Here is a 14,573-nt window from a genome sequence, read left to right as displayed (position 1 = left end):
TTCGTTATTGAAAGTACATCTGGCTTCTTTTCTTCTTGTTCTTTTGGTGGCTCAGTTTGAACAGAAGGTTTTATATGGGCTTCACCCTCGGTGCCATGCACCTTAATGTTGTCGCTCTCTGCATTCGCTAATGGAACCTTTCTTTTTCTTACATATATTTTACCATCTTTACTCTGACTTACATAATAGAAAGGATGTTGTATTCCTCTGCGTCATTTAATATAATAGACTCTCGTTCTGATTTTGACAAGCTCATTTTACATTGGTTAAAGTTTCAATTTTGTTTTTTATCTGCAGTCAAATGACTCAGACAAGTCATACGGACAAGACCCAAGGGGTCATAGATGTTGAAGCATTGAAGAAAGAAATTCGTGAGCAAATTTTATCCGAACTGAAGGAACAAAAACAAGAACAAAAGCCAGAGAAACCAAAGAGAAAGTTAAGTGAAAAACAACTTGCTGCATTAGCTGCTGGAAGACAGAAGAACCCACGTTTGCTGGCGAAGAAAGCTAGAGAAGAAGCAAAAGCAAAGGAAGAACAAAAAGCTAAAGAAGCTGAAGAAGAAGAAAGAGTAAATGGTTTATTTTTATCGGAACTAAATGTATAGACAAATACCTTTATCTGTTGCGTTCAGTAGTGAAAACCCTGACGTCAAAATAAAGGGGAACAGAGTAACGTTTAAGTTTCCAACAGACTGGATTGTGAACATAAATGAAGAGAAGTACATTGGCATAACATCTATGTATATAACACGTGCTTTCAGAAAGGTTGAATTTATACTTCAAGTCGAGATAGAAAATGACGAACAGTCTTTAAGTGCTCAAAACATTCACATGTACAGGTACTTCAATGATAGTACGACGTTAGAAGACTGTATAATTACATTTTACGAAAATTTTCAAAAGAAGTTCAACATGGATTTAGAAATATTAAAACCTTTACGTGATTTTCTTGCAAAACTGAAAGAAGAAGGAATTGTAGAAAGATTAATAGCTTTTCATTACGAGTTCGTGTCAATTCATAATATTCTCACCATTCAATGAATTAGCTGAAAAGAAAGAAAATCCATTACATATAAAATTTCAAATCTCTGAACCAAGTGATGATTTCAAAAGTGTATTCAATTATGATGCAATGCTTCCGAGGAAAAATGATTTTTCAGAAATTAGATTTCCAGGTATTTGGGATAGAAAGCAAGCAATACTTTACTCTAATATAGCCAAAGGCGTTGAAAATGAGTTCATTGGTCATACAAGAAATTCACCACTGCCAAATCCTAAATATTACAAGCTTACTGGCTTCAATCGTGAGTTTTGGATAGACATGTACTCCACTCATGACCATAAAGCACCTGTTTTGCTACCTCCAGATGGGAAAGATTGTTTATACATTGAAGCACAATTGTTAAACTCTACAATAGCTGTATTGTAAATGACCACATGGGCTTCGCCCTTGCCGCTAGCGGCTTATTTTTATCACGAATGACCTCATTGCTGACAAAAATAAATGACCTCAGAACTTCAACTTACGAATAAAGCTTGTTTTAGTCGTTATTGAGAAGTTAAACTTCTCTTCAAAGCAAGGACTAGAAGACTTACATAAGTCAAATCCAATCTCTTGACCATCATGAAGTGCTTTGTAAAGTTTCATTAAACTGAACTCAGAGTCTTTGTCATATGTTCCAACAGGTATGTGAATGTTCTTATCTTCATTGTAATAGCATTGTATAGCTTCAGGAAACATTTCATTAGCTGTTAAAGCAAGAACGTCTTGTTTTACACCTTTACAACGTGCATGGAATGCAACTTCATTTAAATCGTTCGTGAGTAAGTCTATGTAAGTCTTCTTTCCACAAAATATTGACTTGTATGCTAAACTTTGTTTTCCAGGTGTTATTTCTGCGAAGTCAGAATGGAACTGACCTAATGTTTTACCAATAAGTTCTCTACCGTATCTCTTCTGAAATTCCTGAGCTAACAGTGGGATGTCTTCATTGAAAATATGCATGCTATTGCAGTCCTGGTAAAATATTTGAAGACCCATGTCCTCAGCAGTACAGAATACTTCATTCATGATACGTTTCGACATAGATAAGATATTAACACCAAGTGGACAGAAGTTAAAGTGTCTACAAATGTTTTTTGTTAGTTTGAATATAGTCTTATCGGAACCATCCAAACCTTCGAACTTCACTATATGGTTGTAGTTTCTGATGGCATATCTTATAGCATCTTTGTCATCTACTATGGTTATTTTTGACTCAATAGGAGATAGAATGGTTTTGCCATAGATACTGTTCAGAATGAGTTTTATAATTTCTTGTAATGGGTTTTCTTCTTTCTTATACTTTAACCTTAACTCAAACAACTTCTTTACTTCATCTCTTATTCTCATATCTCTGTTTCCATCGTAATAGTATCCTTGCAACACTTCACATTTGACACCTTGATATTTTATAAGGTCCTGTAATGTTATATGGTCAACATACATGAGACAGCAAGTGTTTGAACTTCTGGGAACGTTAAGTTCTGGATTTAGTTCAGGGTCGCAAACTATTAAAGGAAAATGTCTGGGTATACCAATCTCTGTTATCTTAATGAGAACAAAGAAGCCTGACATAAACTTTTCACCAATGGCTTCCTTTTGGTCGTCATCGAATAAATGTCTCATGAGATACTCTGTGCTTAACATCTCATCCTTCAATACTTTTGGAATTCCTTCTAAAGTATAAATCTTGCTATAGCGGATGGATATAATGAAACAGCGTCGAAGTCAGCAATGAGTTTCTTTTTGCTCTTTTGTTTAATGTTATCTGACAACATACATCGTCCACCTTGAATGCATCTCGAAATAAATTCTCTTGGTTTATTTGAGAGGTCATAAAGATTTCCATTCGGGAAGTATACTCTGTTCTCAAACAATTTGTTAGCAATAGAACAAATACTAACGTAGTCATAAACGTTTAAATCAAACTCTTTCAATAAGTCATTGCGGAACTTTACAAAACCTTCTCTTAAAATTCTTACATCTTGTTTGCAGTAAAACGTGCTATATTTTTCTAAGTCGAAGTGGTTCTCATCTATTCTGCAACCTTTGATGGAATCTATGTTCTTCATGAATGTATCTGCATCCTTGACAAACTTACAGCTTCAGAAATGACACCAGTTCTGTTGTCATTTGCTAACAAAGTACTGCTGTAGTAGTTGTATGGAAATACTTCTTTCGGTCCTGTTTGTAAGTTAAACATAGCAGGAAATAGTTTAAGTTTCTTATTTATAACACTGTAAGAGTCTTTTATAATAATTGCCCGTCCTTTATATAAACCAGTTATTTGCATTGTTCGTGAACCTTTAATGATGGGAGTTCCTTTCACTTCTGTCATGTGTCTTAAGATAAAGTTTATGTCATAGCTGAGGTTATGGAAATATATTAAACTCTTGTCAGGAAGTCGTTCCAAAAATTCTGTTGCACAGTTTTGACCCCAAATGCTTTGACTCACTGAACCATCTTCACTGTCATAACATATGTTAAACGCTTTATGAAAGCCGTCTGTGCTACACTCAAAGTCAGCAAAGAAAACGTGCTCAGGAATGAATTTACATTTAGCTTTATTTACTTCTTTTGACTCTGCTTTCTTCTTCAGTTGTACACAATACTTTGGAGCATATGTCAAATCTTTAAATGGTGCAAGGTTCTGTTTATATAAGTCAGTCGTATATGTGAAAAGTTCTCCATAAGAAATAGGTTCGAAATATTTGCACTCCCACAATGTTTTCATAACATCCCATAACGGTGTTGTTCTATCATAACGAACTACATATTTATCTTCTCTCTTTGTATAAATCTTCATCTGTTTCTCAATGTTCATTCCACCACAAGCTTTGAGAATTTCTTTATAGTTGCGAATGAAGTATGTTGTCATTGGAAGTCTTTCATTTAGCATGTAGTGGTCTTCAACAAGAAGTAAGTCAATAGTTCGAACAGTTTCACATTCTTTTGGTATATATCTCTTTATTTCATTATGTCTTGAGTCATTGAAATAACCAATGGTAACATTGAATGCTATACCTGTTGAATCGGAAATTTCTTGTACTTTACTTTGTGGAAAGTCTTTAACACGAATGACTTCTCTCATGTGGTCAATAGTTTCTTCATCTACTCCAGCCTGAATGCAAGCATAAACGAAACAATTGTCTTCTGTCATAAGTGCTGCAGTTCTTTTGTTCAGTTCATTGAAGATTTGGTAGCGTTCAAGATTTATAGGTAATGTGCAAAGATACTTCCAGAACTGACCGCTTCTCTTCTTATAAAACTTCTTTTCACCATTATCTTTCCAAAAGCTTTCTATAAGTGCTGGGTTTCCTGTTTGCTTAAGAGCTTCCAAAATGGCTTTCTGGTCATTTGTCAGTGTGCTTTCATCTCTATATGGTCTCTTTTTTGGTTTGCCTTTCTTTACATCTGACATCGTTAAGCCTTCATATTCTGTTAAATCATACATCTTTATTTCAGTAAGATTCTTTATGTTTGTCAAGAAGAAGTCATAGTGCATTTCAACAATACCTGCGGCATTTGCTTCTATCTCTGATATAAAGTTCTCCTTCAAGAGCTGATGTAGTAATGTTCCAATATTATTGAGGTTTAACGTAGAACATTCATACTTTCCACCAAGTTTATAACATACCATCCATCTCTGTTGTGAGTTTATTTTAATTTTCTCTAAGAGTCTCATGAAAACCTTACCGAAATGTTTGTGTAAATATTCTCTGTTTGGTTCATCTAAAGCTTCGATGTTAAAGTCAATGAGTCTATTGCCTGACTTCACATTTCTCTTCCTATTCTCTTCATCTTTCTTTAACCATCTCTCACCTTCTTTTGGTTTGTCGTCAATGGAACGAATGACATCATTAGCTTTGCGAACTTGTTCTATAGCACTTTTAAACATCTCTCTTCTCTGTTGTTTCAGTGTGTCGTCTCTTCTTCTTGTTTCACCAACGTTTGCATTTGTTATGTCAAACATTTCACGCCTTACTTCATGTGGTACAGCTCTTCTTGTTTCACCAACGTTTGAGTTCGTAAGTTCAAACATCTCTTGACGAACGTCATGAGAAAGAGCTTTACGAGTATGACCAACGTTTGCATTTGTTATGTCATACATTTCACGCCTTACTTCATGTGGTACTGAACGTCTATGATATAAGTCAATAGCAACGTCATTTAAAGGAAATGTTCTTGCATGGACTTCGTCCTCGCCGCGTTGCGACTTTATGAACTCATGAATTCTATCATAAGTTATTTCACCATTGTAGTCTTTAATGAAGTCAGCGAGTGATTTTTTGTTTGTCGCGTAATGTTTTGCAACATCTATGTTAGCTTCTGTAAGAAGTTGTTTTATTTCCGAGTGTTCTAACTTAGACAACTTCCGATACATCTTTAGTAGGAAATAAAAAAATATTTTTTAAAAAAATTAGATTACATTTTTAAGTTATTTTTCAAAATAATTTAATATTTTTATTTTAATGAAACACATGCAAGATTGCAAGTTCTTTTCATACAATGCTCTCGCTACTGCCATCAAGAATGAGTTCAATGGTGCTTCAAACGTTAATGTTATCTTTAACAAGAAGTTTGTGAAAGAATCTAAGTTTGGTCAGTATGTCAGACCATTAGCTATCGTCATTGACCGCAAACGTTATACTTCACAAGAGTTAGCAGTAGTTTTGAAACAAAAGGGTTTCTTTGTGAATGTAAAAGATACTCATTATACTGTTATAAAGAACTCCAACGTTGACTTCTTCAGTATTGCTTTAAATCTTTCCGAACAGAAAGAATATAAGAAGTGTGAAACATCTGTGAAATATTATCCTTCATCTCTGAAGACAATAACGAACAAAGATGTCATACAAAAGTTCTTACCAAAAGTTGAAGAAGCTTCAATTGACATTGACGAAGGAAGTGAAATGGTTGAAGAAATTGACACTGACGTTATTTGAACAAAAATATATTTTTGAATAACTGAAAGTGTCACCATGTCACCATGTCACCAGGTTAATTAACTTCATTAAAAAATGATGACAACATGACATTTTGACAACACAGCAGGATTAATGCAAAAATAAATTCCAATCATACTTTATACTACCTCATTTACAGGTATTTCATCGTCAGTAAATGAATCCTCATTATCGTTTGGTTCAACCTGTTTATATAATCCTTTCATTTCTTCTTTCAAAACATAACACCACGTCTGTTTACCGTCTATTCTTCTCTGTTTCCTATCACATTTATCCTTAATGCTCATTTGAAAGTTTTTGTCTTTCATGTCTGATGGTTTGCAGAATAGAGCATTTTTACACGTCATACCTGCACACAATTCATCATAATGTGTATTTATCCATTCATCTAAAGGATTTGTTGATAATTCTATTAAATCTTGTTTGGCTTCAGTCATCGGAATGATTCGTACATTAAATGATGAAAGGTCATATTGCATAAAATACGTCAGTAAATTATCATAAAATTCCTTAGTGCATGAATCCATTAAATTCTTGAAGTAATCAAATTGACCTTTAAATTTACCATTAACTCTTAAAACTACGTATCTTCTGTCTCCAACTTCAATTTTGACAGGGTAAACGTTATTAGTTACCAAAATGAAATTGGCAACATTCTGAGCAGTTCTTCTGGGTTGATTCTTTTCATTAATTCTAATCTCATTATCCGTAATAATTGATTTCAAAGCGTTGAAGTTTGCAAGTCTGTCTTCACCAACATTCTTGAGTTCATTAAGTACAAGAAACATTTTATTCTCAACTACTGAATTGAAATTACCCGTTAGCTCACTTATTTCAGTAATGTTTTTACATGAATAACCAGCGAGAAGTTCAGAAATAATGTCTGTAAATCTGTTTTTACCTGTTCCCTGAAGTCCTTTCAAAATAATTGCTGTTTCATTCTTGATTCCAGGATGCTGAATCATTGATGCAATCCAGCCGAGTAGATATTTATACACTTCATCGTTATTATCACAAATGGCTTCTTTAATGAAATCCATAAACATCTCAATTTTTGAGTAATCAGGCTTTTCAAGAATGTTGTATTTATAACCCTGAAACGTTGAGAAAACATCTGGAGAATCAGATTTAAAGCTAACACCCTTAACAGTTAATGAGGATAATTGATTTAGTAGTACATCCCATGCTGTTATGGTTTTACCTTCTTCTTTAAATAATTTAATCATTTTGAGTGACTCTTTCATGTTTGATTGAAGAACGAATGATATTTGATTCATTTTGTCGTGGATATTATAGTCCTTTTGAATGAAGTATTTGTTTCCACAATCTACAAAACGGATTACATGTGATAAATCCTCAATTACTTCAGAACTGTTTTTATACTGATGATTTTCAGCCTTGCGTCTAATATCTGTTATCAAGAATGAATCATCAAGTTTTATATCAAATGTTATTTTTGGCTTACGTAATAAAGGTAAAACGTATTCATCATAATATTCCTTTTGATATAGTTTTAGAATCTTCACTAAAACAAATGGAGAAGTCATTAAATGTGCATATCTACTACGTGCTTTTTCAAAATTACTTTTAGCATTTTCAGTTAAATTGCAGAAGTTATAAACGTTATCGTAGGCTTCATTAATTAAATGATTAGGTAACGAATTAATTGCTTGAAACAGTGTGAACAATGTTATTTCTTTTTCTAAATTCATGTTTCCACTGTCATTATGTACTTCAAAATCACTTATACCATCAACTATGCTCTGGGCAAGTTTATCGTCGATGTTTACATCTTTGTTTTCATTCATTATACTCTTTATTTCTTCGCTCTTCTGTTCAACTCTTACCTTAATATTCAAATCATTTAATACATCATTCACTGTTCTAGTTAATGTTGAATCATAACTTCCACGAATGAATGAGTATGTATTGATTGGTTCTGTTGCATTCTTGCGAACTCTTGAATCAGCCATAACCACTAATGAACGCTTTGAATCATCCATTGAAGTCATTATATCAATATCATAATCATTGCAGGAATAACATTTAATCATTCTGTTCGAAACTGAATAGAAGAAATTAGTGTTGCAATAAATGTGAAGACCTCCCGAAGCGGTTTTAACGATAACATCTTTATCCGAAAGTTTTGATAAAATGTCTTTTCTAACTGTTTCTTTAAGTTCATCATTGTAAGATTTATTGATATCAACATCAATAATAGTTAAATTTTGAATTTTATTTACTAATAAAGCCATACCAGTTTTCCTTCCTCTTCCTCCATCATGTTTGAGGTAGTTATGTAAATCAATCTTATTTTCACCAATTCTTTCGTTGAGGGTTTTAGTTTCTGCCACAACTAATTCCTCAGCTAATGAATCAATAACTTTTTCATCAGAAACGATATAGTTGTTGTTGTTCGTTGCTGTCATTTATATAGGAATAAAAAAATAAAAATAATTTTAAAACTAACTTTATTTTTGTACTGCATCAAATTTCCTTTGTTGCTGTTGTCAAAATGTCATGTTGTCATCATTTTTTAAAGAAGTTAATTAACCTGGTGACATGGTGACATGGTGACACCTTCAGTTCTTCAAAAATAATTTTCGTAAATGTTATCAAAATGTCATGTTGTCATCATTTTTTAAAGAAGTTAATTAACCTGGTGACATGGTGACATGGTGACACTGAAAAAATTCATTATTTTTGTTCATGGGCTATGCCCCGCCGCTTCGGTCTGAAAGACCTTCAGGACTCAAAGAGTCCGTTTGCGTCTTTATGTTAAAATAAATGGTACCATTAATAATTTCATGATTGTTCTCATTCATGTCTGATTTACATCCAACGAAAAAGTTTAGAATAATTTTCTTATTCTTTCTGGCATATTTTTGTCTTTCCAGTACTCCCGCTCTAATGGACCCAGATGTGTTGGCTTTGACTCTCTCAAGTTCTTAGATGGTATAACATCTTCAACGCCTCCTTCATATCTTACTTTATAAGTGTCATCGTTTATGTTATAGTCAAGTATTTCAATAACCACTCCTCGCTTTGCTTCGTCAATGGTTTCAGCAAGTTTGCCATTACTACTTTCGACTAATTTATGACGAGGATAAAACGCAATAGAGTCGTCGGCAGCTTTTATAAGATATCCATTACCTTGCGTAGAGTCTACGATATAATAATTTCGACTTAACCTTAAACGTTTCTTTGTCAACGGTTTGTCGTCAAGAACTACACGAACTTTTGTACCAGGAATGAGTGTAAATTGTTTTGAATTTCTGATATTTTGTGTTTGGCTTCGTTTCTTTTGTATATACTTTTCTTCTTGTTGTTGTGTCATTGAATTTGGTGTATGTCCTGTTGTAGAATGTGTTGAGGAATTATATACTTCGAGAAAATGTTTCATTGTTTCTTCGGTAAAATCTCGCTCTTGGTTTAAATCTCTGAGCGTTCTTATGAAGCGGTTAATGATACCGAGTATGTTATGGTTATGGTCTTCAGTAGTGTAGTGAGTTATGTTATGCTTAATGAGAAATTCTGTGATTTCGTTGCTGAGGTATGCACTGTCTTGGTCTGATGTTAAAGTACTTGGGTTATGTTCTGCTACAAACTTTTGTAAAACTCTTAACACTTCACGAGTTCCTTTGTTCCTCATTGGATATGCATATGCTTTACGAGTGTTAACATTTATGAAGATGAGGAATGGTTTATGTCCTCCTTTTCTGCTTTGAATGAGAGTGTCAAATTGGTATGCGTCAGGAGTGTTGGAGTAAATTGGTAAAAAGTAGTCGTAAGGATTTATTTTTGTTTGATGTACAACATTTTTGTTAAAGAACCTTTTCACTTCAGCTCTGTTAGTAAATCCCGAACTCTTTGCAGCTTCATTGAATTTCTTAAAAGACCTCCATGGATGTTGTTCGAATACTTCTTTCAAGCTCATTTAAGTAAAAATAAAGAGTTTAACCAACTCGTATCCAAGCGTGCATTGTTATATAAGGAGGCATATAATCTTTTCCATTACCTGCTGGGTCTGTAATACCAGCTACAACATGTGTATGATTTCCTGCAGTTCCACAGAAAATACCTGTGCTAACATCTTTGGGGTCATCTGAGATATCATATCTGTTCATTCCCTGTCTATTCGAACCCGCTGCAAGATTTATATAACCTCTTTTTGTTATTGAATGTGAATGGTTTCCTTCCACAGATGTTCTTCCACTGAACCTATGCATATGTGAAGGAAGGTTTTCAATACCTATTTTCTTTGAACCTCCCATCTTCATTGACTGCGTATTAGTGTAGAATGGAAAACTGTCAACTATTTCATACCATCTACCACCAAATAAAGTGTTTGGATTTATTGGATTCATAGACGTATAAACAGCTCCTATAGGATATATTAAATCATATATACTCATAACTCTATAAACATATTCTAAAGAACTTATGTCATTAAATACCATTTGGAATGTATCTCCCGGATGAAATGTTGCATTTGTTCCACTTTTATAATGTAATGTTAGTTCAATAGAATTATCCAAGAAAAATTCAAAAGTATCTGGTTGAAGACCTCTAACAAATTCAAATGGAGTTGCTGGTTCGCCATTTATAATTTCTGTTGTAAATGTCATTGTATCTGGTTTCGAAAATTTCTTTGTTAGTTCTGCATCCACATAAGTTTTGTCAGCTTTCTTATCTAACATTGCTGGTAGTTCATGTGCTTCAAAGTTTCTGGCATGACCTTCAATGTTCCTGCAACTGTTATCTAAACTGTTAAGCGTGTCTTTTACGCTAGTGCTTGGATTCTCTAAAGGTGCGCTTGAACCTAAAGTATAGTTCAATATTATGTCATCAGCTCTAACAGTAGTGAAGGATTCATGTGTATGGTTTTTGTCTGCTTTACTGTCTAAAGAAGTTTGAAGTTCATTTATATCGGAGATATTGTGTTTATGAGATTTCAAAACTTTGTTCGTTGCGTCAAGTTCATTTTTGTCAGCTTTACTTTTAATAGCATCTTCAAAAGTTATTTTTGCCTTAACTCTTAACATAAATCTTGGTTCAACTAATACACCGTTAACAAAGAAGTATGAAGCATAAATTTCAGCGTTATAACCAAATGTTTGTGGTGCTATACCTGTGTCATACTGTACAGTACAGTGTATGTCATAACCTTTAGCACGAATGAATTTATATCTTCTTTCATTAACATTTTTCGTCTTCACTTCTTCATCCTGTGTTAAATATCCATGATAGTCCGTTATAATCTGTTCGTCTGAACTTATATAATGAACATGGTTCTTGTCCGCTTTACTATTTAATGTAGCTTGAAGTTCATTTATATCGGAGATATTGTGTTTATGTTCTTTATCTGCTTTTTCGGCTAATTTCTCTTCTATCTCATTTATTTCAAGTTCATGCCTACCACCACCTCCCGAAGAAGTATTTTTCTTCAGCTCTTGAAGAACGTCCACTTCGCCATCTTTGGTGTCAATAATGAGACTTTGTGTTAAAACCTTTCCTGTCTTAATGGATGTTTGTAAAACTTCTTCTTCACCGTGTTCGGGGTCATGGTCGTCATCATATCTTGTGAAATCAGAGATGTTGTCATACATTAAGCATATCTGTCTCAAAAGTTCTGCTATTTGAAACTGGAACGAAAGATATACAGAACTTTCATCATCTCCTAAAGTCAAGTCTGCTTTCTTAAGTATTTCTTGAATGTATGCAATGAGAACAGAGTACCTTGGAAAATATTCGAACAATATTTCATTAGCTGTTGGTTTTGGTGGTTCTTCTGGAGTTTCTGTTGTTTCAGTTCCTTCTGTAGGTTCTGTTGGAGTTTCTGCATCTCTTGACTTCAATGCTCTTGCTCTCAAAGACCTAAATGTTAGAGCACCAAGTTTTACAAAGGACTTTATAAATACTTTAATAGTTCCTGGTAAGTTATTGTTAGCATTAAGTAAGTTCCTTATGCTTCCATCATGTACGTCCATAGCACTATGTAAAAAATCTATACTTTTCTTGTAGTCAGCAATAGACTGACTGTGATTTTTTAAAGATTTGTCAATACCTTTAAGCCAATCTTCATGCATGTCTGATACTGAGGCAAGAATATCATTTGCTTCCTTTAGTGTATTTTGTGCTTCTCGTAAAGTATCCAATCCCGTACGTGCATTGTTTGCTATACGTCTTACAGTATCTATTTGACTCCTTGTTTCTTGCATCCAACCAGATAAAGTTTTAATAGTATCCGAACCATTTGAAATGAAGTTCAAAGCATTTTTAACGTCATCTAAAACTTCTTCACCAAGTACTGCCCATATCTTTCCGATTTGGTATTGAAGAACTCCATATGAAGCAGCTGTTAAACCAGTATTTATAAGGTTCCATATCCATGATTTAGCAGTTTTTCCATCCTTTCCATCTTCACCATCCAAACCGTTTTCGCCTTGAGGTCCTTGTATTCCTTGTATTCCTTGTGGTCCTTGTATTCCTTGTATTCGTTATAATATTCTAATGTCATAAGGTGTACATCATTACTGCTACCAGCAACGCCGAGAATTTGTTTCTCATTCATGACTAAATTCTTTAGGCATTTAATGTTGTCGTCAAATCGAAAGCTCTTTAACAATTCAATGAGAACATTCAGTACTTTCACTAATGAGGCATCTACTGTTGAATTTATATATTGCACCGTTCCATCATTTATGATGGGAACCTTGCTTGTTGTAATGAATGGGTCATAAGTGTTAAAAGTATCGAAATCAATGACTTTTTTAGTTTTTCCATCGTCAATGACTAAATCATTGCCTTCAATGGTTAAAGTTGAGTTTTCGTTTACTAGTTCATGTGCTCTTCTTGCTTCATTTGTTTCATACGCATATGCAGCAATAGTCATATTTTAATGAGAATAAAATGTTGTTCTATTTGCAAAGTACAGACCCAAACGAATACGGGACAGTAAAGCTACAAACAAACTTAGGTCTTCAGAATGAAGCGCTTGCTTTCAGAATGGTTGACTTTAATACTATTGCTTCATTCGTTATAGCTGACGAAACAGATTTCATGGAGCTTGAAATAGATGGAAAGAAGCATGAAATAAGATTTCACAATAATGTAGAATATAAGATGGAAACATTAGCTGGAGTGTTAAATGCTCTCATAAATACTACAATAAACAAGGATAACGAAGAAAACTTAATGAATGTTAAACTTATTGCAGGAGTTTTGAAGTTCAGTTATGCGAAGGAGTTTAAGATAACACGAATGAGTCATAGAGTTCAATTGCTTCTGGGAGCATACCATATGACATTTCCTTTGAAAAGTGTTGACAAAACGATTGAGATGAAATCCGTTCCATACGTATGTTATGGCAATTGTTTGTACATTGAGTCTAAAATAGCTAATGTCACAGGTATTTCAGGAGTTAATAGTAAAGGTTCAGTAGAATATAAGTCTTTCTGTTATGAAGTAAATTCAATGTTCATTCCAAACGTTCCTGTCATAGTAACTCATTTAGGTAAATGGGTTCACATTAGTCCTCATAATTTGAAAGACATGCAATTCAGACTAGTTGACTTTCAAGGCGAGCCCGTAGTACTGAAGGCACCAGTGCGAATGACTGTTGAAGTTGACTTTTTAGAAAATATTAAATGCAACGGCTTACAAGAGAACTCAGAGCTAAAAATATAAAGTATGAATGTTATGTATTAGGTCATGAACTTTGGTTGTTGCTGTTTGATGAAACAAATGAGTTAGTTATGTCAGTCAAGAGAACAGAAAAAGGCGTCAAAGGCGCCGAGCGCAAAGCGCTATATTGTGTTAGTGAAAATTGCACCAAGTCAATAAGATTAGGTTTGCATTATGAAGATGAGTTCAATAGTGTTGAAGAAGTTTTGGACAGATATTACAAATTGCTTTAATTTACTAAAACATATTTCAAACAAAGCTTATAGTAAGTAGATAGTTTTGTATACTCGTTCGAATATTTATACTTAAACTCAACTCCTGGAGTACCTGGTGTTTCAATGATGCGGATGTTACCTATTTTCATGAATATTGGAGTTTGACCACAGCATTCGATTTCAGGGTCGAGATAGTCAATGACACATTGCTTTCCTGTTATTTGTGATATAATATTTTCAAGGTCCTCCTTTGTTAGAATTATTTGGTTCTTACTTATAAGATTTGTCAAAAGCTTCTTATCGTCTTTGAGTAAAATTGTTTGATATAACTGAAGAAGGTAATGGTCTACGTTATCTGAAGGATTTGTTTGAACATTTGTGTAAGGATTGTCGTTGACTTCTCTTGAAAGAACTTGGTCCAGTGGTGGATACTCTAACTTAACATCTGATGTAGCGTTAGCGTTTGAAGCTGTGTTTAAATTCACTGATTTCAGCTCTGGTTCTTTTTCTTTCAAACACTCTGAACTATAGTTCTTTATGACAATATTGTTTGTCGTTCGTGAGTCAACATTTGATGTTGGTTCAATTGGAACATTAACGGCACCAGCTAAGATGGATTTGCTTCTCATTTCATATAGAATAAAAACCTTTTATATGTATG

The 14,573-nt window shown here is 33.8% G+C and overlaps 10 protein-coding genes and 1 pseudogene across 11 annotated transcripts, besides 1 other annotated feature; 4 read left to right on the top strand and 7 right to left on the bottom strand.

Annotated features, from left to right (window-relative positions):
- Positions 1 to 14,573: part of a mobile genetic element that runs on past both edges of the window.
- TVAGG3_0642200 (uncharacterized protein) lies at positions 302 to 575 on the top strand (the record flags this gene model as incomplete). Its single annotated transcript, XM_051241308.1, has 1 exon — positions 302 to 575. A coding segment is annotated over one exon (274 nt), but the record flags the coding sequence as incomplete, so codon positions are not given.
- On the top strand, positions 994 to 1,431 carry TVAGG3_0642190 (uncharacterized protein; the record flags this gene model as incomplete). Its single annotated transcript, XM_051241307.1, has 1 exon — positions 994 to 1,431. A coding segment is annotated over one exon (438 nt), but the record flags the coding sequence as incomplete, so codon positions are not given.
- TVAGG3_0642180 lies at positions 1,513 to 3,904 on the bottom strand (annotated as a pseudogene). The gene has a single exon. A coding segment is annotated over exon 1 (2,392 nt).
- On the bottom strand, positions 4,408 to 5,455 carry TVAGG3_0642170 (organellar and viral DNA polymerase type B; the record flags this gene model as incomplete). Its single annotated transcript, XM_051241306.1, has 1 exon — positions 4,408 to 5,455. A coding segment is annotated over one exon (1,048 nt), but the record flags the coding sequence as incomplete, so codon positions are not given.
- TVAGG3_0642160 (uncharacterized protein) lies at positions 5,517 to 5,990 on the top strand (the record flags this gene model as incomplete). The annotated part of the gene is made up of 1 exon (XM_051241305.1): positions 5,517 to 5,990. The coding sequence occupies one exon, from the start codon at positions 5,517 to 5,519 to the stop codon at positions 5,988 to 5,990; it is 474 nt and encodes a 157-aa protein (XP_051087892.1).
- Positions 6,131 to 8,440, bottom strand: TVAGG3_0642150 (uncharacterized protein; the record flags this gene model as incomplete). Its single annotated transcript, XM_051241304.1, has 1 exon — positions 6,131 to 8,440. One exon carries the CDS (start codon positions 8,438 to 8,440, stop codon positions 6,131 to 6,133), a length of 2,310 nt encoding a protein of 769 aa, XP_051087891.1.
- Positions 8,863 to 9,948, bottom strand: TVAGG3_0642140 (integrase core domain containing protein family; the record flags this gene model as incomplete). Its single annotated transcript, XM_051241303.1, has 1 exon — positions 8,863 to 9,948. The coding sequence occupies one exon, from the start codon at positions 9,946 to 9,948 to the stop codon at positions 8,863 to 8,865; it is 1,086 nt and encodes a 361-aa protein (XP_051087890.1).
- On the bottom strand, positions 9,968 to 11,620 carry TVAGG3_0642130 (ATP binding; the record flags this gene model as incomplete). Its single annotated transcript, XM_051241302.1, has 1 exon — positions 9,968 to 11,620. One exon carries the CDS (start codon positions 11,618 to 11,620, stop codon positions 9,968 to 9,970), a length of 1,653 nt encoding a protein of 550 aa, XP_051087889.1.
- On the bottom strand, positions 12,385 to 12,906 carry TVAGG3_0642120 (organellar and viral DNA polymerase type B; the record flags this gene model as incomplete). The annotated part of the gene is made up of 1 exon (XM_051241301.1): positions 12,385 to 12,906. One exon carries the CDS (start codon positions 12,904 to 12,906, stop codon positions 12,385 to 12,387), a length of 522 nt encoding a protein of 173 aa, XP_051087888.1.
- Positions 12,924 to 13,700, top strand: TVAGG3_0642110 (uncharacterized protein; the record flags this gene model as incomplete). Its single annotated transcript, XM_051241300.1, has 1 exon — positions 12,924 to 13,700. One exon carries the CDS (start codon positions 12,924 to 12,926, stop codon positions 13,698 to 13,700), a length of 777 nt encoding a protein of 258 aa, XP_051087887.1.
- On the bottom strand, positions 13,927 to 14,541 carry TVAGG3_0642100 (uncharacterized protein; the record flags this gene model as incomplete). Its single annotated transcript, XM_051241299.1, has 1 exon — positions 13,927 to 14,541. The coding sequence occupies one exon, from the start codon at positions 14,539 to 14,541 to the stop codon at positions 13,927 to 13,929; it is 615 nt and encodes a 204-aa protein (XP_051087886.1).

Source organism: Trichomonas vaginalis, chromosome III (genome assembly GCF_026262505.1).
Source record: "Trichomonas vaginalis G3 chromosome III, whole genome shotgun sequence".
Classification (NCBI taxonomy): Eukaryota; Parabasalia; order Trichomonadida; family Trichomonadidae; genus Trichomonas; species Trichomonas vaginalis.
This window is presented reverse-complemented; position numbering and strand designations above follow the sequence as displayed.